The sequence below is a fragment of the Leuciscus leuciscus genome (assembly GCF_965113295.1).
Source record: "Leuciscus leuciscus genome assembly, chromosome: 20".
NCBI lineage: Eukaryota > Metazoa > Chordata > Actinopteri > Cypriniformes > Leuciscidae > Leuciscus > Leuciscus leuciscus.
Window position 1 is genome coordinate 21532358 of NC_138744.1, and position 25593 is coordinate 21557950.

Genomic DNA, 25593 nt, shown 5'->3' on the forward strand with positions numbered 1-25593 from the left:
AAAAAGGTAAAACATTTTTATTCTCATTTTAATTTTCATTAACCACCAACCAAATCACAAAGTTGCCAATACTATTCCAAACAACAGAGGGCGGTATTACACAATCAAAGAAGAGAAAAACAACGGGAGAGGTACTCAAATACAGAAAATGTTTCAAACAGACCCAGTAATTAAATCTTAAAAATGATTAAATAATCATAATTCATGTATCGCAAAATCCCACCAGGATGCCATATTCATACTCATTCTAGTTGGTCAGATAAGTTGAAGTCATCCGATCAGCTACACACATGCTTTGTAAAAGATTTATTGAACTGTTCATTAGAGAAGGCCGATGAACTTTTAGTGTTCTTTCAGAACGTGTTGCTGTTGAAGAAGTGATGAGTTGAAGAAATCCATTCATTTACAAGTTCTGAGTTCAAGCTGTTATTTAATTTGATTTTGGTCCAGTGAATAGTGGTGAATATCTCCAGTAAATATATTTGTATATATATCCATTTACACTAATGAGCAAACACAGGTAAAGGGAATATCATTGATCATCTCTTAACAAGGCCAGATATTAAGAGATGAGATGGTGAGCAAACAATCAGCTCTTGTAATTCTTGTAACGTGTTGGATGCAGGATAAATATCTGAGTGACTTTGACAAAGGCCAAATTGTAATTGCAAACAAACTGTCAGAGGATCTCTGAAACGGGTTGCTCCCGGTCCGTTCAGCAGTGGTGAGTATTTTACCAACAGCAGTCCGAGGAGGGACACACAAACCGGTGACAGGGTGTTGGGCACCCAAGGCTCATCTGCACGAGGGCAACGAAGGCTATCCCGTTTGGTTCGAGCCAACAGAAGGTCTACTGTGGCACGAGTCACACAAAATTTGAATGATGGCTTTGGGAGGAATGTGTCACAACAGACAGTGTGTTGCACTCTGCTGTGTCTGCATAGCCTCAGACCAATCAGAGTGCCTATGATGACCCCTTGTCCACTGTCTAAAGCACCTTCAATGGGCACGCGAGTGTCAGAACCAGGTCAGACCTGGACCTTAAAGCAGAGGAAGGTTGCCTGGTCCGATAAGTCCCGTTTTCTTTTGCATCACGTGGGCCGTCATGTGCATGTTGGCCATTAACCTGGGGAAGCAATGGCACCAGGATGCACTGTGGGACGATGACAAGCCGGTGGAGGGAATTTGATGCTATGGCCAATGTTCTGCTGGGTTACCTTGTGTAACCCAGCCATTCATTTGGGCGTAAAATTGACACGTGTCACACTACCTAAACATTATTGCAGACCAGGTACACCCCTTCATGACAATGGTGTTCCCATGGTGGAAGTGGCCTCTTTCAACAGGATAATGCACCCTGCCACACTGCACACATTGTTCAGGAATGGTTTGAGGAACAAGATCAAGAGTTCAAGGTGTTGCCCTGGCTTCCAAATTCCCCAGATCTCAATCCAGTTGAGCATCTGTGGGATGTGCTGGACCAACTAATTCAATCCATGGTGGCTCCACCTCATAACCTACAGGACTTGAAGGATCTGCTGGTAACGTGTTGGTGCCAGATACAACAGGACACCTTCAGGGTCCTATAGAGTCCATGCCTCGGCGGGTCGGTGCTGTTTTTAGGTGGGTGGACATAATGTTTTGGCTCAACGGTGTAGATGCAAGTTGAACAAACTTAAAGGATTGCAGGACTCAACAACTTTAGGAAAAACAGATCCACAGATATCTAACTTTACCATCACAGGAATGTTACATTTTAAAATATATTGAAAAAACAAACAGTTCTTTTAAATTGTAATCATATTTTACAATACTACTGTTTTTATTGTATTTTTTATCAAATAAATGCAGCCTTGGTGAGCACATGAAATCCATCTCAACCCAATTTTTTCAGAAGCACTTTTTTAATCTAAAGAGGAAACAAGTAGCGAGCATGTAAAGAACTGCAAATTAGATAGATATGTTGTCCTACTTAATAAACGTTATTACATATTTGAAAAACCAAGGCTTGTTTGGTCCACACTGTATATATATATTTCTTTAGGGCACATTTTTCACAGGCCAATAGATTTGCAACATCTCATGAGAGACATTTAAAGAGACATTTATCAAAGCACAGTGACAGCACTGTTCATTTAACAGGGAAGCCACAGATTCTTATATCTAGCTGATCCAAACGGGCTGGTTCTTCATTCATCTTAGACTTCATGCTGAGCCACAAGACAGTTGTGCCTTTCTTTGTCCATTTTCAGCCTTTCTTTCACCCCAATTTCTGCTTCGTCCTCCTCATCCTGCAGTCTACTGGTGATATTTTCTGGCCCAGGCATTATGGAACCCATAACCGTATGAACCGGTTGAACCCATAACCGTATGAACCGGTTGAACCCATAACCGTATGAACCCATAACCATAACCTTGAACCGTATGACCACAGCTGCCATCTCTAGACAGCCAATGATCATCACAGCTCAGAGCAAGGTGACCTCTAATAAGTAGGAACAAAGCTCCACCTTTTTTATTATTATTATTTTTCATGATTGTAAGCTGCAAGTATCCTCCAAGAGACAGGTTTGGACGTGGTCTGTTCTAGTTCTGCCGCTGGCCGAGATGTTGTGCGAGATGTGCCGTGTTACTCTCCATTGTATAGTTTGTGTGGCCTCCATTCTGAAACTGATAAGAGAGATGATTTAAGTATGATTAAATGTAAATTCTAAAATCCCAGAGTCAATCTTTTCCAGTACCGATTATACAGGCCCACAGCAAAAAAAATGACAGTTTGAATCGAATGGGCTGCAAACAATAACATACAGCATGACCAATGTAGTCTAATTTATGAACAAATGCCTCTTATGTTCTTTTTTAGTGAATGATTTTATATATATATATATATATTTGAACAAAACTATACTTTTGAGCCAGTCTTTATAATGAACCATTCAAAAAGACTCACAATCAGTATAATTAATCCCTCACTAAATCTGCCAGATTGGTGACTGAATCATCAGTTATCACTATTTACGGTGATGGAATATTTTACTTTTACAGTAAAGTATAATTCAGTAAAGTACGGTACTATGAAATTCAGATATGGTAATGGCCGTTTTGTTTCTGAACACACACTGTGAGTGGTAGACCAATCACAACAGACTAGGCCATCTGACGCTCTCGGAAAGGAAGGGTTTACAGAGACCAAATCTTTCATCAAACTGTTTCAGACAATGTGAGAAAAAAAAGGTGATGCTGCAATGTATTATGCAAAAATTAAAGTCCATTATAAAGAACCTTTTGTGCAATTGAAAGGATCCATGGATGTAAAAGTTTCCTCATGGAACCATAGATGCCAATTAAGAACCTTCATTTTTAAGAGTTAAGATAGGTAAACCACACATGAGTGGTTTGGTTCTAACCTGGCCTATGTAAGCTTGTTGATCCAGGCTTGGTCGGAAACCTACTCCTTCATCCTGTCCTGAGTACCTCTTCCTCTCAATATCACCATCCAGGCCATTGAGCAGCTCCTCGATGTCCTGAGCCGTGAACTCGCTCAAGCCTGCGTCCCCAGCAGTGATATAAGGTGAAGAGAGCTGCTGGGAGTAGCTGATGGACACAGTGCTTAGATGGTTTCTGTAAGGGTGCTTCAGATCCACATGAGGTGTCTCCAGGTAAAAGCATCCAGGCTCCTGGAGCTCTGGCTGGAGGAGGGGAGGAACCTGCTGTGTGTTACTGGCTAGAACTTCAGTGAGGTTCCCACAAAACTGAGCATTTTTGAGTGTTTTACACACCTGCTGATCCAAAGGTGGAAGGTGTGAGCACTGTGACTGTTGGATCGTCGCCTGAACCTGGTGTTTTTGGATTGTAATGTGTGAAAGTTTGCATTGTGAGATTCCAGTCTCTTTGTATGGTTGAGACATTGAGTGTTGCTGTCCTTGAGGATTGTTTTGGAGATATGGAGCAGCCTTCAGTTCCGTGTGAGGTTGTATCCCTGTGAAGTGTTGTGTCTTTGGTTCAGGATGTGCTATAGTAAAAGTCATCTGTTGTTCCTGAGGTACTAATGTGAGAGGATCACATGAATCCTCTGGGATTAACACTGGAGCTTGCTGTGAAGGTGTGAAGGTCTGAGTAGGCTTCCCGACGAGACATTTCTCCTTCACATTGTCCTGGACATCCCCTACACTGTCCGTCTTCGTCCCGAGAGACTGTTGCACATAAGACAAGATGCCATCTGTGAGGTCTGCCATGTCATTTCGACCATCAAGGTAAATCCTGACAAACAGTTCGTCTTGTTGTAGGGACTTCAGATCTTCTGGGCTGATACCTAAACTCTGCATGAAGTTCAGTATCTCACAGTTGTCATCTCCTCCAGAGCCAACGATTGGTTCTTGTTTGAACACAGAGCTTTCAGAGAGTGACATAACACTTTCTTGCCTGTTACTGGAAAAGATCCCACTAAGATCCTCATTTGCTAATCCCTGTACCGACACAGAGCGCTTATCTGCAGAACACACATATATTGACTCGTCCTGCTTCAGCATGGAGCCCAGCAGGGAGTCAGGGTCTACAGTTCCAGTGGTTCTGAGTTGGTTATTGTTGTCTTGAGCAGTGGGATCAGAAGGTGTGGTGTTACCCAGAGATCTGGGCAGGTTCATGTCATAGAGAACAGCCTCTCCTGTAGTAAAGCTGAAGGGAAGCATCATAGCACGCTTTCTCAGGTTTTCCTCACCCTCCTCGTCCCTACAGAAGACATAATGAACCATTCTCAAGCAAGACACCTACAGAAACAATATTAAATGCAATTTCCAAATAACAATATTAATACTAGATCTGAAAGAAATAAAAGTGCTAGCAAAAGTAAGCATAGGGTTTAGGTTTCTGTTTTGCCACTTTGCTGAATATAGATACACATCCCCCAATACAGAAGAAAAGATCTGTTGCTACTTCCATTTCATCACGACTAAAAATTATGGGTCCAATTTTTTTTTTAAATGCATGAATGAATCGTACATAATAAGATCAATAACTAAATAATAAATAGGGTGATTTTTAATTTCATGCTGACTTTAAAGTCCCCCTGTGGTGAAATGTTGTTTATATGTCTTATTGGTGTTTTTAATATGCTTTAAGACAAAACATGTGAAAAGTCATAAGTCAGCATAAAACACCATTGCTGAGTATTTTCTCCTAAAACTGCAGTGAACCAAAGACAGTCTCAAAAACACATTTTGAAATCGCTGGTGTTCCTGATGTCACAAACTAACTTGTAACCAATAATGTCAATGTGTGATCATCAACGAGTGGATCTCTGAGCTGGTGTGAGTGAGTGGAGGCAGGGCTAATTTGCATATTCAAAGAACCTCGTATACTAAATGAAGCACGGGTGTAGAGCTACATTCAAGCTATTTTAAGGCATGGAGATTTTTTTCTAGGGATACAATTATTGACTACAGGGGGACTTTAAGATATACAGTTTTATCTACAATTATTACAACTAAGATTAAATTATCTGTGGTTACCTTTTGCTATGAATACTGCTTCATAATAAAACAACATAGGAAAACATATACAAGATATTCAATATCAAAAAGAGACAACTTCACAAAGACACAAATAAAGGCATACGTGATGACTCTCTGAGAGGCAATGATGTAATCTGGTTGGCCGTTTTTGTAGACAAGTCTAGCGTTGGACTGTATCCAAATCCAGAGGTTCTGTTTAGTCAACAGTCTGAAAACAGTCAACCCGCTTTCACCCGTCCTCATCGCTGCAGGGGAGAGAAATTATTAAATTAATTTAAATAATCAGCAACTATGTTGCTACCATTAATAATAAAAAAGTATATTCTTTTAGCACTCCCCTTTTAAAAGATTAATTTCAGATTTATGTATATGGTATATGTAGATTTGTCATTGGTTCTTGCACGTCAAACAAACACATTTGAGCTTATGTTTGCCATATTTGCTGTGCTCTATCTACGTATGTGCACTGATCAATGCTTATATGTGAATAAAAGCCTAAATTAAATCTGTTCATCATATAAAGTGATCGTGTCTCTTCAGAAGACTTGGATTAAACCGCTCGATTCATGAGGATTACGATGTCTTTTTGTACTTTTAGGAGCAATACAATTATTTCAACAACAGTTAGATCTCCACCCTCTGACACATCAATGTTGAAACCCAGTGTGAGTGAGGTGAGTGTGTTTTCTTTATCCATTTGTGATAAAAGGAGTCTTACCCCGCATGTGGTTCTCGGCGCAATACAGCATGTCTGCTGCATGGATGAACTGATAGCCTGAGCCGCGGTAAAACAGTTCTGCCTCTGTGTAGCCCAGAACCATCTTTCCTCTGTGGAGGAGAAAAAACAACAACACATGGCTTTGAAAGTGAGAGATACTGATGGTATAAGAGCACCAAATTAAGGGCCAATTATTGTTTACAACAAAAATAAATATTTTTTTAAGTGGTACTGTATGTCATTTTCAAAAAAAATCACAAATCTAAGGAGATAAAGATACCATATAAGTCAAATTAAACTAACTGAAGTGAACAGATAACAAAACCACAAGCTTTTTCACACTTGATAGGAACTAATATGTCTTACTTTGGGTCACATGCGGTGAGCGTGAAATCCAGTTTATGCTTGGTTTCAAACATGAAGCTCTTGGTGTGGATCTCCAGTATGTAAGGCGGCTGCAGAGGGCTGACCAGGGCAAACAGGGCCAGCTGAGGAGGGATGGGTTTGCCATCTGCTGTCCTCTCATTCTGCCCATGCAGGAACTTCAAACGCCCCTGAAAGTTCATGGCCTATAAAAGTACAAGCCATCTATTTAACACATTCGACCATATGTAAATACATTCCACAGCATTCGGCTAATTTTCCCCAACCTCTCTTTGAAACCAATATGAAGAGATGATGCATTTTTTGGAGAACTGTCATTTGAGCTATGTGATGCAATGGAAATAGCGACAGATCTTTTCTTCCATATTGTGATGTACATCCGGATTATCACCTTGTGAGTCTTGAAGCTGACTTCTGCTAATGAAACTACAAACTATCTTCAGTAAAACTTTTCTTTAATTTATTATAATTCTGACTCTTGTCTTAATTAATCATTTCTGGTTCTGTGACTGTAAATCCCCTTACAGTACAATATGGTCTTTAAGTGATTTTAACTGCTATGTACTCAAATTTTAATTAATCATTTGATACAATGCACTTATTGTATACATGTTTTTACATGTTTTTACATGACCCTTCCCTTACACCTCAAACCTACCCAAACTACTAAACCTTTCTCTAACCTTACTCGTATACCACCTCAATAGCAGCAAAAAATACAACATGAACACAATAAGTACATAGTACCTAACAAATTTTTTTTTTTAAATGTAAATACATAGTAGTTAAAGACACCTAATACAAAGTGTGACCAAAAAGCTTTTTAGTGTATTTATTTATTATCATTTCAACTTACAAGAAAGCCAGATTTATTATCATTTCAACTTACAAGAAAGCCAGATGACTTGTCCAAGAGACATCTTAACCGGCAAACAAAACTTCGCTCCAAAAAGGTGGAGTTCTCTGGTGGCAACTGCTCCGGCCTGTAGTATGTCTGAGGCAGTAGTGAATCATGGGAAGCTTGACAAAAGCAAAGAAAGTGCATTTAAACTTGAATATAGAGAAAAGCATAATTAAATACAAAACTCTCTAAGATTATATAACATAGAAAAGGATAATAATGTATTGGTGGCAGTGTAAGTGTTTATATAACTCGTAGGTAGTCATTGCTGACAGCTGGATGTGCTGTGTGTGTGTGTGTGTGTGTGTGTGTGTGTGTGTGTGTGTGTGTGTGTGTGTGTGTGTGTGTGTGTGTGTGTGTGTGTGTGTGCGTGTGCGTGTGCGTGCGTGCTGTCTGACACAGCTGTCATGTGTATAACAATGACAGGCCTTCCAAATTGCCAGCGTTAGATCTGATGAAAACCGATCCAGCTTGGTTGAGAATAAAAAGCCCAATCTGTAACCAGAGCAAACTGGCACAGCCTTTGAACACCAGCTATAAGAGGCGGTTACACATATGAACCTGAATCCTCAGAGCATATATAACAGAAAAGCGTCTTGGGAAATATTCAGATTGTCTGAAATCAAGTGAGCTGTTGGTTAAAAACATGGTCCATTACAAACTTCTTTGTTATTCTAAGAAAAAAACATTTGGATACCTTGACAAATTGTTAGCCATTAATGACAATGTTTCAGACCCATTGTGAAGAAGTTAATTGAAATGTATTGCTTTTGTTGTTTTAAAATCATGTTATTCGTGGATTTATTTCATGAAGATCGTAAACTAGGATGTCTGTCACAATGGAACTTTGTCAAACTTTGTTTGCAGACAAATGCAATCCCATCTTCATTGACTCTTTGTGTTGATGGAATGGGGACAGAATGTTTCAGTTGTCCAGGCACAATGCTCAGGTCTGCTCATGGTCTGCCTGGAGAGATGTTTAGATAACTTATTTTCTACCTTGCACTAGCTGTCTGGCATCTAAAGTGCAGCTGGGGTTGAGCGCCCAGTGGAGCTGCTTCTGAAACCTAACCCGGTCTTCAGTGTGAATGAGCTCGTACACACTCTGATGGATGAGATCCGACTGCAAACAAAACACATCGGTTTTACTGCAAGTAGTTTCACAGCTGCTCATTACAGTTGGTACCAAATTTATGAAGAAATCTGAATCTAAATGCTGAAGAAAAAAAACAAATGGTAAATGTCTAAGCAATCTCAATCTCTAATGAACCTGTTTTTATCTAAATTTGTTCACAGCCTGCTTTGTCTGGCAAAACAATCCAATTCAAGTTGGTATTTGTTTACAGCTTGATTTCTGATTGCGGTGAGGAAGTGCTTTTAGAATCCCATTTGTGGGAAGAAGCTGGAATTTCACACACAATAAATTAGAAAGCTGCTATGAGAGATTTAAAAAGACTGGTGACATCAATTAAGAAATCTTTCCAGTAGCGTCACAACAACAACTGAATAACTGGCTTAAATTTGGATAATATCAGGTCCATAATGCTTAATGTAATGAACCTTGAAATGTTTTTGAGTGAGTAGATTCACTAAATTGATGAGGGATGTGTGCAGTGGATCAAACAAAAACTTGTGTAGGTGAAATTTGAACAAACTGGACTGACAAACAAATTGCCAATATTTTTGTTTAGGGATGGGCATTGGCACAAATTTCACAATTCGGTTAAATTTTGAATCACAATCTTGTGATTCGATTAAATGCAATTCAATGTTATTCAAATCGAACGTGTTCTTGTTTCCTAGTTCCTTAGTTATTTGTAAAATATACGTAAAACTGCTGCATTTAGATCCTTTACTCATCTCTATTTTCAACCCAACTGTGACAGATACCGATTAATATCAAGTACACTACATGTCAATTTATCTAAAGGAAAAAAATACACTTGTTAAAATTAACAACTGATTTGTATACAAACATTTAAATTGAACATAAGGCCGTTTTTATAATAACTCAGATTTCTCCAGTTTCTCCTCCAATTCGTTTTTTTTTATATATATATATAAACATTTAAATGGTGGCTTTCCTAAACTTGTTTTTATGACAGATGTATTCATACATTGAAGAACTATAAGTTAAGTAAAAAAAAAAAATGTACAGTGGGTACGGAAAGTATTCAGACCCCCTTAAATTTGTCACTCTTTGTTATATTGCAGCCATTTGCTAAAATCATTTAAGTTCATTTTTTTTTCCTCATTATTGTACACACAGCACCCCATATTGACAGAAAAACACAGAATTGTTGACATTTTTGCACATTTATTAAAAAAGAAAAACTGAAATATCACATGGTCCTAAGTATTCAGACCCTTTGCTCAGTATTTAGTAGAAGCACCCTTTTGATCTAATACAGCTATGAGTCTTTTTGGGAAAGATGCAACAAGTTTTTCACACCTGGATTTGGGTATCCTCTGCCATTCCTCCTTGCAGATCCTCTCCAGTTCTGTCAGGTTGGATGGTAAACGTTGGTGGACAGCCATTTTCAGGTCTCTCCAGAGATGCTCAATTGGGTTTAAGTCAGGGCTCTGGCTGGGCCATTCAAGAACAGTCACAGAGTTGTTGTGAAGCCACTCCTTCGTTATTTTAGCTGTGTGCTTAGGGTCATTGTCTTGTTGGAAGGTGAACCTTCAGCCCAGTCTGGGGTCCAGAGCACTCTGGAGAAGGTTTTCGTCCAGGATATCCCTGTACTTGGCCGCATTCATCTTTCCCTCGATTGCAACCAGTCGTCCTGTCCCTGCAGCTGAAAAACACCCCCACAGCATGATGCTGCCACCACCATGCTTCACTGTTGAGACTGTATTGGACAGGTGATGAGCAGTGCCTGGTTTTCTCCACACATACCGCTTAGAATTAAGGCCAAAAAGTTCTATCTTGGTCTCATCAGACCAGAGAATCTTATTTATCACCATCTTGGAGTCCTTCAGGTGTGCTTTCATGTGTCTTGCACTGAGGAGAGGCTTCCGTTGGGCCACTCTGCCATAAAGCCCCGACTGGTGGATGGCTGCAGTGATGGTTGACTTACTACAACTTTCTCCCATCTCCCGACTGCATCTCTGGAGCTCAGCAACAGTGATCTTTGGGTTCTTCTTTACCTCTCTCACCAAGGCTCTTCTCCCCCGATAGCTCAGTTTGGCCGGACGGCCAGCTCTAGGAAGGGTTCTGGTCGTACCAAACATCTTCCATTTAAGGATTATGGAGGCCACTGTGCTCTTAGGAACCTTAAGTGCAGCAGAATTTTTTTTGTAACCTTGGCCAGATCTGTGCCTTGCCACAATTCTGTCTCTGAGCTCTTCAGGCCTTTGACCTCATGATTCTCATTTGCTCTGACATGCACTGTGAGCTGTACGGTCTTATATAGACAGGTGTGTGGCTTTCCTAATCAAGTCCAATCAGTATAATCAAACACAGCTGGACTCAAATGAAGGTGTAGAACCATCTCAAGGATGATCAGAAGAAATGGACAGCACCTGAGTTAAATATATGAGTGTCACAGCAAAGGGTCTGAATACTTAGGACCATGTGATATTTTAGTTTTTCTTTTTTAATAAATGTGCAAAAATGTCAACAATTCTGTGTTTTTCTGTCAATATGGGGTGCTGTGTGTACAATAATGAGGGGAAAAAAATGAACTTAAATGATTTTAGAAAATGGCTGCAATATAACAAAGAGTGAAAAATTTAAGGGGGTCTGAATACTTTCCGTACCCACTGTATATAGTGCATATACTTAGCAAAATGCTCAATGTTCATTGTTCTGCCTAACTATCAAGCAAATGTCATTGAATGGCTTTTCTGAGGTAAATATATTGTTACGTGACATTGATTACAAGCTTTTATTGACGTCTATATTCATGTTTGTGTCATTTTGTGTTTATTTCATGTTTATGCTATAACTAGTATTAAAGAGGAAGAGATGATCGGTTCACATGCCGTTTGAACTGAGGCGGCTACAGCGACCTGTCACACCACATTAAAGACCATCAAAACGGTATTAATTGTTTGAATTTTATTAATACTGACAGAATTTGAAAGCTTCAAAAGTCTGATAACTGAAGACAGCATAGAATAAAATAATGATTTCTGGGATTTAAGGATTAATACTGGTTGATCAAAATGAGAATTGATTAAAATTGAGAAACTGATATTATTCACCCAGCCCTATTCTTTTTTAAAGAGAAGGTGCTATAATGTAAATCCAGATCATTTCGGTCCAATTTAGCCCCTACAAATAAACCCTTTGGGCTGCAGTTTCTTCCACCCCCACAATACATATGCAAACCAATACGAACCTGATGGAACCCCAAGTAGTCCTTAATGGTGGAGGAAGCATAGAAGATTGTGCCACTGGAGGTGACCACCAACACAAAGCCATTTATAAGCTATAAAAAAAACATAGGTAGATAAAGTTATGCTGCTAATAGAATTCTAAATCAATTTTATTGTGTTTTTGTCTATATCTATGTGCTTGAATTAAAATACTAATGTTTCACAGCAGTGAGTTCACCTGTAGTAAACATTCTCCCTCTGGAAGCTCCTGAATTTGTGGTTTAGTGTTATTTGCTAGTTGGCTGGAGTTCTTTGAGTTCAGGGTCACTGCAACAGCAAACAAGCATTAAAGCAAGAAGCTCTGCACAATACATAAAACAGATAATACCAATTCTTCAACAAAAACATGATGAGAAAATTATGGGTAACCTTTCACAATATTTAATGTCATGTGAGGGCACTTGATCAGGAATAATCAAACAACAGCACAACTTCCTGCATTAGAAAGCATTAATAGTGATAGTGAGAGAGAAACATGAATAAATGTATAACAATGGAAACTTATATCACGGAGCTGTTGGCATCTGAACAACCTAAAAGTGAAAGCAAATCATACGGCCAGTGGTTTAACAATACACAGTCATGGTTGAAAAATACTTGTGCTTGGCACACATGAGTCATGAAAGGTTTGCTCACAGAGTGGTTTATGACATGCAATGGCAATGAGAGGTATCTTAACAAACAGACATTGGGTCAATAACAAACAAGAGAGTCCATGTTAAAGAAAAGAAAAAATCTAGTTTAAAAAGCATGTGCAAAGTTCTAAATTGTTCTCTACTCGTATTGGTTTCATATGATTTTGAAAAACTTTTTCAAATAAATAATAACTTTTTTTTTAACTTATGTTATGTACAGTATACAATCTTGAAGAATTGATGTTCCCAACAGATACATTTTCAAAACAATGAATTAGTTAATTACATGACTGGGTCAGTGACACAATGCATTTTTATTGATTTATTTTAATTTGTTCAAAAATATATTTAAAATGCAATTGATTCATACAGTGGCTTCAATACAGCTATTCTAAGATGAGCATGGTTTCCATTTCAATTAATTTAGATATTATGTATGTATGTATAATATATACATTTTAATTGAAATTGAAACCATGCTCATCATTTAATAGCTGTTTTGAAGCCACTGTAGGAATCAATTGCATTTTAAATATATTTTTGAACAAATTAAAATAAATCAATAAAAATGCATTGTGTCACTGACCCAGTCATGTAATAAACTAATTCATTGTTTTGAAAATGTATCTGTGGGGAACATCAATTCTCCAAGATGTTATACTGTACATAACTCCACAATACCAAAACACTGGCAAGAAGACACAAAAATGTACTCTTGACTTTGCCAGGCAAACTCTTTTCTATTGAGAACAATGATCTATCTACAGTCTTCACGTACTAGATGCCATTACTTGGTCACTGTGTCAACAAACCCCTGAATTTTGGAAGTGTGTGCCAGCAAAACACAGAGATCATATCTCAACTGGTGTTCCTGCACTCTTCTCATGCAATGTCTGACCCTAAAGATCCCCACACACTGGTTCAAATGATCAAAACTTGGCAGGGTCTTTGATGCTACACAGCAACTCCGGTCAAAGTTTGCTGCTAGAGCCAATGACTATCAAACATTTTGTAACTCTTTTCACCTAAGTCAAAAGGTCAACGAGTCGGTTTCAATTGCTCACGCAAACCCAGACCCTCCCCTGCAATGGCCTCCAGAAAATCAGAGTAATTACACGAAACAATCAGCGCACCTGTTTAGCTTGTTTCTCATGGAATCCCTTCAATGCTGACCACACCTCTGAACTGGTCAGGATAATTGGAAGAATATAAGCTGGGAACTGGGAAACGGTATTTTTTTTACATGACAGGTTCTTGCTTAACAAAACTTGGACTGTTGCCTTTATAAATCTCAAAAAATATGTACAACTGCATCCTTGAGAGCATAATTGTGAAAGGCTCGTCTGAAACACATGCATACACTATAGGGACACTAGGGGCACTATGCAGTTTCGGTTTTTGTCAAACAGTGACCCCTAGAGTCGCTGTGGAGTACTTTAACGTTACTGTCGTAAATATTTTCTCGTTTTCTTTTCCTTGACTCTTCCGACCGTGCTTTCTTCGTTTTCTTTGTCGACTCTGCCATGATTCATGTCTGAGTCGCGTGCTAGTGTCTTCCATAGAGGCTGCTTCATATGTTGTTGATGTATGTGATGTCATGCCGTAAAGGAAGTAGGGATTCTCTCGAAATTTGCTGATTTTGTCAGGGGCGTCCCCCGTGTAGCCAGTAATGGGCCAGGGCGGAACTGGCCCGCCCACATTACTCACTGGCCCGCCCAGGCAAGTTTGATCAAAATACATTTTTAATTTTTTATTATTCAAATGTATTTAAGAAAATATATTAATATAAACCTGATTTATTGTTGACCGGTGTGTGTGTTTAATTTGTTTTCCGAATAAAATGGAATTGTTGAAGCAAGTTGTAGAAAGCCTCCCTCCGGAACGTAGGCCTAATTGGTTGCTATGGTTGCTAGGGCGACAGGAAGACTCTCTGAGCGGCGGGCTCTGGCGGCCTTTAGCCAATGTATTAACATCGCCACAATAATGGCTAAACAAGTTTATTTAGTGTTTTATTTATTTTATAAAAGAGTTGAGGAAGAAGACACGCTACTGCCTTCATCTGCCGAGTCCACCCAGCCCAGTTCTTCAGACTCATTAACCCACAAGAAGGCTAGCCAGGCGCTGTTGGCGGCCGCCGCTTGCTCCCTGGCGGCAGTGCCAGTGCTCTCTCCCGGTCAGCCTGACGCGGGTTTACCCGCCGATCTAACTGCAATTGATGAACCACCTTCACAACGCAATCTGAAGGTATTTCCCTGCACTGTCAAGAATGGAAAATCAAGGAGCTTCTCATCAAAGTGGTATGGACAGTTTTCTAGGTTGTATTTTTTGTAGTTGCAATTTTTTTGGCACAAAAGCTTAATTTCCACCAGGCTGATTGCATTGTATATGGTTGATTTAACAGAAATTAGGGAGTGTGTTGTTATTTATTTCAAACCGTGCTCTGCTGAGAGTTTTCATTATTTGAATTTCTTTTACTTTTAGTCTACTTTATTTTCGGGTGAACTGTCTGCACTGCCGACTAACCTGAATAAAATAGACAGGTTATTGTCTATGATGGTGGTTTGTCCAGCCTTTATTGAGCTCTGTTGGTTGAACATGATGATTAGACAGTGTTTTATTATTGCCTTTGCCGAATATTGCAAAATAAAGGTGTAACTGTTTTTGCAGTTTGTCTATTCTTTTTTCTACTCTTTAAGGTTGAATTATTATTTAAGTCATATTTTTTCTAGGAAAAACTATAGGCCCACTCACCTTTTCAATGGCCCGCCCAAAATAAAATTTCTGCCTAAGCCACTGCGTCCCCCCCTGCTTTGCTATCGGGATGATTCGCCCTACTACGAGTTCGTTTACCATCGAAATTACTTCGAAGCTGTTATATTAAGGTACAAATCTTGCATAGTGTGCCTTTATACTCTCTAAAAGTCTATTCTCTGGCTGACTTTAAACGGGCTAATTATTAACACTTGAAATATATGTTTGATCAGGGCAGTAGTTCAGATATGTGTACTTTCCCTGCCAACATTTTACATTTTCAATGCTAAATGTTGTCTATTAATCAAATAATATTTAAATGTATATACTTTAAAAGTTTGGGGTCGGTAAGCTTTTTATTATTATTTTTGATGAAATTAATACTTTTATTGAGCAAGGGTGCTTTATTGATCAAAAGTGACAGTATATGATATGATACTATAGATGATGCAATAATTATACTATATATTATTACAAAATATTTGTTTTATTTAAAATAAAAATATTTTTTACATTTCTATTAATCAAAGTATCATGAAAAATGTATCATGCATGGTTTTCAGAAAAATAAAAAATAAATTACATTAAATATAAAATGATTGTTACATACACCTTGTGATGCACTCTTGGACACATCATCAGTGATAGTACCTGGGGTCATAGGGGGTTTCGGGTCTTTCAACTTCATACCCCCTCACCCAGGCGAGTTCCCGGCCTGTGTCCAAGAAGCGTTCGCCCGCTGTTTGTCCCTCCTGATCCACAGCCATCGTGAGGCTTTTTCTGCAGCCTCTGACGCTGCACTGATGGCTCTTCTCTTGCATGCTCCTGTGATTCCCAGGAGGCTGTAGGCCCTGCAGAGTGACCTTCCTGCAAAGCCCCTTCCCCCAACCTCAATGGGCAAGCACTGTGCACGTCACCCCCGTCTCCGACAGTCCTCCACCAGCTCTGCATATTTCTCCCTTTTCCTTTCACTCGCTTCCTCCATCCTCTCCTCCCAGGGCACTGTTAGCTCCAACAAGATAACCTGCTTCGATGTTACTGAGAGCAGAATCGTGTCAGGTCCAAGGCTGGTCTCCACTATGTCTCGAGGGAACTTGAGTAGCTTTCCCAGGTCCACCCTTAGCTGCCAGTCATTCCCAGCAGGCCTGTCTGAACTGTTGGTCGGGAAGGCGGGGGTTCTCCTGCTCTTAAGAATGAAATTTTGCACCTTGGTGGTTGTAAACGCTTGCTCTGATTGATGGCAGTAGTGATGGACTCAGCAACCACCTTCAGCACTTGGTCATGGTGCCAGCGGTAGCGGCCTTCCCCAAGTGCTTTATGACAGCTGCTGAGGATGTGTTCCAGCGATCCTCTTCCCTGGCACAAGGTACATGCCGGAGTCTCAACCTTGCCCCAACAAAAGAGATTGGATGGACTGGGCAGGGTGTCATAGACAGACTGAATGAGAAATTGTATGCGATAGGGCTCAGCCCTGCACAGCTCTGCCCATGAAATCTTTCTCTCTATTGCATCTTCCCATCTGGTCCATGCGCCCTGTTGTCTCAATCCCACCATCTGGCTTGCACGCTGCTCCTCGATCCCAGCCCTCACTTCTTTTTGGACCTTTCCTTACCCTTCAGTTTGTTATAATGGGTTATTGGGGTGCTTCCCAGTCCTGCATAGCCAATAGCCACGAGACCCACCAATTCCTTATGAAGCAGCCGTGATTCTGCCTGGTCCACCGCCTCATGTGCCCTCCACTTTCTGCCAGTCCTGACCTCAATGCCAGCTTGAGATACTCTTGGGTCCTTGGAATCCCTGTACTGAAGCACCTCCCTTGCCCTGGTAACCATGAACTCCTCGCTGAGGCTGTTGATCGGTAGCGTTAGCTTGTTCTTCTTGCCGTAGAGGGCGATGCTGCTCAGACTTCTTGGCAAGCCCAACCACCGTCGAAGGTAATTGCTCACCCTCCTCTCAAATCCTTCCACGGTGGAAATTGGAAATTCGTACACCAACAATGGCCACAATATCCTAGGTAGGATTCCATGTTGGTCTAACCAAGCTTTGAATTTCCCCGGTAGGCCTGACTTGTCAACTGTAGTCAGCCAGCTCTCCAGTTGTTCATTTGTTGCCCTGATAGAAGCGGCATCCTTAAGAGAGCAGTCAAAGGTTTTCCCAAGGCTCTTCACAGGCTTCTCTGTGACTGATGGGATTTGGGTACTTCCTAGGGAGAAGTGGAACTGGTCTGTTACCTTCCCTCTCTGCAGTACCATGGACCTGGATTTTTACGGCTTGAAACGCATCCTCACCCAGGTGGTTAACCTCTCTAAGCCCTGGAGAATCCATCTGCATCCTTGGACTGCTACATTTGTACCTGTCAGATCGTCCATGAATGCCCTGATGGAGGGGCTGACAGATTCCGGACTTGGTTTTGGGGCCTCTGCATTCCGGCTCAGCGGATTTGACCAGCATGTTCATGGCCAGGGAAAAGAGAATCACTGACATGGTGCATCCAGTGATGATCCCTTTTTCCAGACGATGCCGCTCAGATGTAACTTTGCCAGAAGTGAACCTCAGGTTAAAGTTGTTATAATAATCCATTATGAGGATCTTGATGCTGCTGGGAACATGATGTCTCCCCAATGCCACCTCCACTAGCTTGTGGGGTATGGAGCCATATGCATTGGCTAAGTCCAGCCATAGAACAGCCAGGTTTCCTTTCCCTTCACGAGCCTCTCTAATCAGTTGTGTCACCACTCCACTGTGTTCAAGGCACCCGGGAACCCCTGGGATCCCTCCCTTTTGCACAGAGGGGTCGATGTACTGGTTGTTTAGGAGGTAGTCTGACATCCGTTGGGAAAGGATACGGAAGAATATCTTCCCCTCAACATTTAGCAGCGAGATGGTCCTAAACTGCTCTATGGTGGTTGACTTCTCTTCCTTCGGAACCCACACCCCTTCTGCAGATCTCCATTGTTGGGCAACTTTCCCCCTCCTCCAGATGACCCTCAGGATCTTCCACAGACGATGCAAGAGCCTGGGGCACCTCTTATACACCAGATATGGCACACCATTAGGTCCTGGTGCTGAGCTGGTTCTGGCAGCTTTAACAACAGTTTGAATTTCTTTCCAACTGGGTTCTTTGATGTTGAAGTCAATGGTTGGTGTATAAAATAAATTACATTAAATAGAAAATGTTTATTTTAAATTGGAACAATATTTTACAATATTACTATTTATTTGTATCCTATAAATGCTGTAAGCAATAAAAACTTATTTCAAATACATTAAAACATTATCTTAGCAAGCTCAAACTTTTGAAATTAATATATATTCATTTAACATTTACTTTGTAAAAACAAAGTATTGTTAATAATACTATATTAAAACTTTTTACTATATTAAGACTTTGATTTGCAGTAATAGCTGGAAATTGACAAATATAATGTAACTAAAATCTATGAATTCATATACACACTTCATTCACACAATGGCATGATCTGTTTAAAGCTTTCAAACCCATCGCAAGCTATTTTTGCAATTTCAACTAAATTTTCTTATCTATGTTAATTGGCTAGATTAAATCAACGGAATTCAACAGCAATGTTCAGGGCTGTTCCCGGGCCATCGGTTCATTCTTACAGTTGAGCATGCATTACATACTGCAACTATATCGCGCAATATTATCTATTTTCAAGTGCCAACATTGCACAATCTGTGCCTTGAACTTTGTGAATTCATACACACGTAAAACTTTTGGACAGCGGCAAGAAAAAAGTATCTGTCCCAATAGAAGAAAGAACCTCCAGACCATTATTATAATATATCAAAGCATAGCCTATGTTACCCAAATATGGGTCATCCTGAGATAAAACTGCTGAGAGACCGGGATGTCCTGTGATAAGCACTCAATCTGTCACAAACAAAAGGAGGAACTCCATTCACTGCTCTGTCCAACTTCCAAATCTTAATGCTGAGGGAAAAAGCCTCTTGCGTTCATCTTTCGTCATCACAAATGGGCACAGCACATGACAGAAAACAGAACGCGGGTGAATATGTTGTGGTTTAAGGCTTTAAAGGACACTTGCGTTTACTGTATGTGCTTTGCATGAACTGAAGGCTTGCAAATGGACTCTTTTGAGGAGAAAGCTGATTGCGAGTCATTCATTTGCCACTCTGAGCGATTACACTGCACACACACCACCCTCGCTCATATCCAGAGTAAATCATCAAACTGTCATCTCCTAAGTATGTTTGGTTGATGACGTTGTCATCGGATAAAACACATGTGCAGGTACTTTACTTCCTGAACAAATGCATCCAAGGCAGCATCCTAAACCGCATACTCTATTGAGTAGGTACTTATTTAAAATAAGTAATTACTTCACGACCGCTAAAAAAAGTACATTCTATAGTGTGTGTGTGTAGTATGAATGAAATTCTGGATGTACTACATTCGCCATGTAGTCCTTATCATGTGATCTACCAGCGTCAGTTACGTCGCTTCACTGTCATTCATAAATCCTCTCCCGTGGCCTCATGGGATAGTAAAGTGTCTATCGTGCACACTTCAGAATCTTGCTGGAAGAAGTACGTCATCCGGGTACTTTTTCGAACTAAACTGCCAGTGTAAAAACGTCCTTATTCATTTTAATCATTAAGGAAGAAAAAGTGTTGCCTTTGGATGCAGTCCACAAGATACTAAACTATGTCAGAATTTTATAGAAAATACATCAAAATAATAAACAAATAATCTTTCAAATTTGCATAAACTGGATGGGACTATCGCAGGGGTGTCTATAATGCTGCGTTCACACCAAACGCGAATCTGCGTCAAAATTCGCGCCTGCCGCGTTATACGCGTGACCACTTTGTGTGCATTCGCGCGTCAAGAGCGAAATAAGTTTGAAGCGAAATTTACGCGCGTCACGCGCGTCAGAGGCGAAAGTTTCAAAAGTTTCGAACCCCGTTGGCGGCCATCTTTTTACAAGATGTCTGTTATTGATCGGTCATTTATCGAGAGAGTCTGCACATGTCCTCTGAATAAACACATTATCTTGTTAGCAAAAAGTAGCTGTATATTAGGGGGAAAATAGTTGTAAAAAAACGCAGGTCTGTACGTGACTCAAAAGTGAAATGTGTAACTTATTTACAACTTACCAGGTTGCCCAATCTCCTTACCGACACTCTTCCAAGCGAGGTCCTTTTTATTCCTGTCTCTATAGAAATAAGAAGTACTGTCGTACAACTCAGGCCGACTGCTCACTGCCAAAATTAAACTCTCCTCCATTTTGAATGAGTGACTCCGAGCGGGCCTGCCGCCACAGCATCAAGCAGGCTCCTGATTGGTTAACGCGGCGCGAATTGACGCAGAAGTTCAGATTTTTCAACTTGGGCGGCAGACGCGAATTCGCGTCAAACGCGTGAATGCACAAATAGCACTAATAAATTTCGCGCGTAACCAAACGCTCAATTCGCGCGAATGAGGCGAATTCGCGTCTACCGCGCCGCGCTAAACGCCTCATTCGCGCCGCAAGACCTCCAGACGCGCGTAAACGCGTCTTACCATTGACTTAACATTGAAATCACTCGCGCCAGACGCACACTCAAAAAAATGCTGGGTTGTTTCTGTAAACAAATTGTTGGGTTGATTGTGCTGGGTCAAAAAGTTGGGTTGTTTGGGGTACTGTAAACACATTATTGGGTTGCGTATGCTGGGTCAAATGAGTTGTAAGGGGGTCATTCACAAATGAACCGCTGGTTGGGTTATTTTTAACCCAGCAACTGGTTACCTTTTTCATTCTTTGCGGAACTTTCTGGATTCTTCTTCACTTCTGACTCGAGGAGCACACCACTCGACTCGGAGCAGGCAGTGTTTTATGGTAAGTTAATATGAATGTTTACCTATATTTTTAATAAGTTGTGGTGGTAGCAGCAAGCTAATTTCACTGTTCAACATACAGTCTTTGATATGGAAGTGTGAGGGGTAACGTATTTATTCTGTGAAACATTAATTAGCCACAGCTAGCCGGTTAGAATTTTTGACAAAATGCTGCATCGTTAAATCCTTAGTTGAAATTAAACCAGCTATATCAGCAGCCTTTTTGAAAATTTAAATTCTAAATTCATCATGTAATTATCGTAGGCCTATTCATTGTGGACGTTGCGTATTTAAAAGTGAGAAAGGCGTTTTGTATGAAATCCCTACGCGCAGTTTCGCTCACAGGGCTCGCACGTAAAATCAGCGGGAAATGAGTCTCTAATGTAGGCTACGTTAGGCTAGCTAGTGAGTTGTGAGTGAAAAGTCTGCTGGCGTAGTTTTAGAAATACTCGTCTGAAGAAGTGACTGAGGTAAGTTCCAGCACAGTCTGCGTGTGTCTTCTGTAATGTCTCGAACCACCGTTTCTGCCAAAAAAAAAGGCTTTCAAGAGCTTGATATAGCCTTTTTTTTTAAAGTAAATGTATGACTTTCAATCTTTATAAACATCGACTGAGGAAAGGAGAAATAAATGGACAGGCGCCAGTTTTGAGAAGAAAAGTATACCCGTAGTTGAACGAATGATCGCCAATATTTAAAACTTAAAAAATTGTAAACTTACATGATAGCCTACCCTACCACCATGCATGTCATCTTTCATTTTATTGTGTGCAAGTTAACATCTAAACGAGGCGATCATCAGCGCTGCCAGTCAGGAGATTAAGCAGCTTTGTGGGTTTGTGAGTTTTAATGTTAAAGACACTATATCAACATTACAGTAATATTTTACTTTTAATAATGTTTTATTTGAATGCCTTAATGTTGATAATATTTGTCCAAATTACTCTTTTATTACTATTACTATAATTCAGTTTGCAAATACTACACATTTTGTTTGTTTTTCACATTTGGTCATTTGGTAATGTTTGCAATAATTTTAATTGCATATTCAATAATAAATTGATACTTCCACAAAAAAAGCTTAACTTGCATGTCAGTTTTATTGCAACACTCTTAAGTGATTGTCCGGGAAGCAGACACACTCTGTCAGTTTAAATCTAGAAAAACGCATCTCTTTTACCTGGCATTCATATAGAACATTATACATTTCTATTATTCAAATCAGTTAAATGATTATTAGGCTGCATAGGCCAGCCGGAACCGGGGACACTTTCCTATAACACCTGATGTACTCATTATTTAATAAGAAAAATGGCCTCTATGCTAATGTTTGTCTTTCTGTTCATTCTAAAGTTTACTGAAGTCAGCCGGATCCAGGCCGTATCCAGATCAGAAGGTGGACCTGCGCCTGGACCCATCCATGACGCATCCCTGAAGGGCCAGCCTCATCAGCCCTGTGAAGGCCTCAACGACACGTCTGATCCTCAACAAATTCGTCTCCATACCGGTGTGATGACTCCGACTTCCAACCAGATGGAACTGGATAAATATTCGGAATGTTCTGATCCAATCTGACCTCTGACCTGTAACGCTGCCTGGATCATAATCATAAACTGTTCGCTCGTTGGCCAGAGGAGAACTGAGCGACTGAGACTGGGTTCTCCCAAGGTTTTTTCCTCCATTCTGTCACTGATGGAGTTTTGGTTCCTTGCCACTGTTGCCTTGGCTTTTGGCTTGCTTAGTTGGGGACATTTAATATTCAACAATATTATTGATTTGCCTTAAGGTGGACGATGACGCAATTTTCTTCTAGAAACAAACTTTGTTGTATTATATTCATGTTACAGTATCACTGTGAAGCTGCTTTGATACAATCTGTATTGTAAAAAGCGCTATATAAATAAAGATGACTTGACTTGTGTAATCAACAGGTGAGGACCAACATGGTTGAATATTTACAAAATGAGATGACCGTTGAATTGCTGCACATTCTGTGCCTCAGGGATGAAATGAGGGGGACATGTCAGACCTTTGACATTGATTAACATTTGTATTTGATAAAGACAAGTATTAAAGAAATGTATAAAATAATAAATGAGATTGAAATCATACAGTGGCCTCTCTGGTTTATTGTATTACAGAGATAATAATTATTTTACATTCATAATATAACAAATATTTGTTAATGGTTCTAATTTTATTAAGGCAATGCAACAAAAAATAACCCAGCACATGAGTAAGACTTAACCCAGCAAGAGGGCTAATTTCACCCACTGGTTGAGTCAAATGAATGACCCAGAAATATGGGTTAAATGGTAAAACCCAGCACTTGGGTCAAACCAACCCAGCGCGTGTTCTGTCCAATAGTGACCCAGCGGCGTGGTTAAGGTTGGGTTATTTTTTAACCCAGCAGTTTTTAGAGTGCATATTCGCGTTTGGTGTGAACGCACCATAAGTCTATAATCGCCTATAAGTCCTTCTCCTGGAGAATTTGGCTCTAATCCCAATTAAACACACCTGATCCAAGGTAATCAAGGTCTTCAGGATTACTTGAATCTTCCAGCCAGGCATGTATTTTTGGAGAATTTGGAGCTAAACTCTGCAGGACATTGGTCCTCTGGGATCAGGATTGGACCCCCTGGGACTATAGGCATCCATACATTTAAATGCAGTCAGCAATTGTACAGCTAGTATACACATGATACAACTGCAGCTTCCGTTTACATACTTACCATTGAAGTGACTTTTGGCCCGCAGGTAGCTCACACTTAGTCTCAGTATGGTGAGTTTGTCCATCTTGGAAATTACCTCCTGTGGGAAGGGGAGCTGGCTGGCCAACCTGTCTAACTCTCCATTCAGCTGGTCCCGATGTCGTTTGGATGGATTCGATTTGACGCATTCAGGAGGAGACTGCTTTTCACTACAAAAAATATAAAACATTCGGCTTTACTGTAACTTTCAGATTAGTTTGACAGGATAGCCAGACATTCATCATTTCATATTTTGTAAAGTTTGCTCTATTAGACATAATCAATCACAACATTTTAGACTGTATTTAGACATGGCCCACATTTTGGTAAGAAAATGCAGAAACCTGGTGAAATATGAATATTAGAAAATTAAGTTAAACGCCTATATTCAATGACCATTTGTTGAAAATAATATTTGTTGTTAATGCTTAATTCTACAACCTGGAATAGTTTCAGTTGTTTATTAAATGTAATCACAAAATGTGGAAAAAAAAGTGTGTGTGTGTGTGTGTATGTGCCCTTTTTTACTGACTTGAACTTTTGGTTCAGCACAATGAACAAATCTTTATTTTATTGGAGTCATTCAAGTGGAGGTGAATTTTATATTTTCAATAGTCAAAATAACCGAACACGTTCATATGCGCAATGTTTTTGATAATTAATTTTAATATTCCGATTTAGTAACTCATTATAACGCAGTCAAATATAAATTATTAGTTCACCTCCTGATCCTGGATCGCTTATTTGCCAGGTGACACGCAATGTTCAATGAAACGCTCAAGCACAAAACACGGTCGAACGCGTTATAAACGACGTCCAAAGTTTCGCAAACACAGTCTGGTTAGATTTATAGAAATATATAAAGAAATAGCCTACTGTAACAAAAACGATATGAATAAACAACTATGCAACGATAGTCAAGTGTCCGCTTTAGGTGCAGATTAAACAGGCTGACCGTGCTGTAAGCTGAGTATAGGTTTAACTAAGCAACCTTAGTAAAACAATGATTTATTACCTTTTCTGGGCAGGTTTCCTCCGTTTGCGACTTGCATAAACATTACAGGAGCTCATAATTCCCACAAAAACAGATTCGTGGTTAGTCGGGTGGTGCTAGCAGGCTAAACTTAATCTGCTGTTAGCTTTCTGACCAAAATAAACAAACCAAACTAACAGTTACCCGGTAGTGCTCTTTAAATCTGAAGCTTTCACCTGTGTGTTAGTAAACAGTTAAAGCCCATGGTTGACACGAGGGTAGAATAAACACATCCCTGTCATTGCTAAGCTAAAATGACAAGCTGTCTGTCAATCTAACTAACATTAGCTAAGTTTTGTCTAACTTTCTAAAACTCAACTACTACTGACTCAAACGCACCTTTTGCTCTCCAAAAATGTTTGTATTCAGCTATTATAAACTAACTAACATAATAGTCCAAGGGCTGGCTAACTTGTAGTTAGTTTGACAGTTCTGCTGTGACCAATATTTGGTTTTGACAGTCCGATCAAAGGCAGGGCTTCTCCCTCACACAAACACCTGCTAACCACTTCCTACAATTCCTTTTCAGTCATGGACTGAACCAGTACTTTGTCCAAGTACCCCAAACCCCACAAAACTGAAGGCAACAAAAGATCAGTTATTGTTAAGCCATAATAAATGTAATACTGTATGAACTGTAAAACCATAATCAGTTGATATCTTTAAACCGT

General features: G+C 39.9%; 1 protein-coding gene and 1 long non-coding RNA gene across 2 annotated transcripts in view; both read right to left on the reverse strand.

The window, feature by feature from the left end:
* On the reverse strand, positions 1–25421 carry ahr1a (aryl hydrocarbon receptor 1a). Its single transcript, XM_082149983.1, has 11 exons — positions 24905–25421; positions 23872–24059; positions 12075–12163; positions 11860–11949; positions 8513–8636; positions 7502–7632; positions 6595–6797; positions 6229–6338; positions 5614–5755; positions 3408–4728; positions 1–2670 (listed from the first exon to the last, which is right to left on the reverse strand). Exons 1-11 carry the CDS (start codon positions 24958–24960, stop codon positions 2587–2589), a joined length of 2538 nt encoding a protein of 845 aa, XP_082006109.1. The 5' UTR covers positions 24961–25421; the 3' UTR covers positions 1–2586.
* LOC309483929 overlaps positions 1–25593 on the reverse strand; it is a 67163-nt gene that overhangs the window by 12665 nt on the left and 28905 nt on the right. The gene's annotated exons all lie outside the window — the stretch shown is intronic.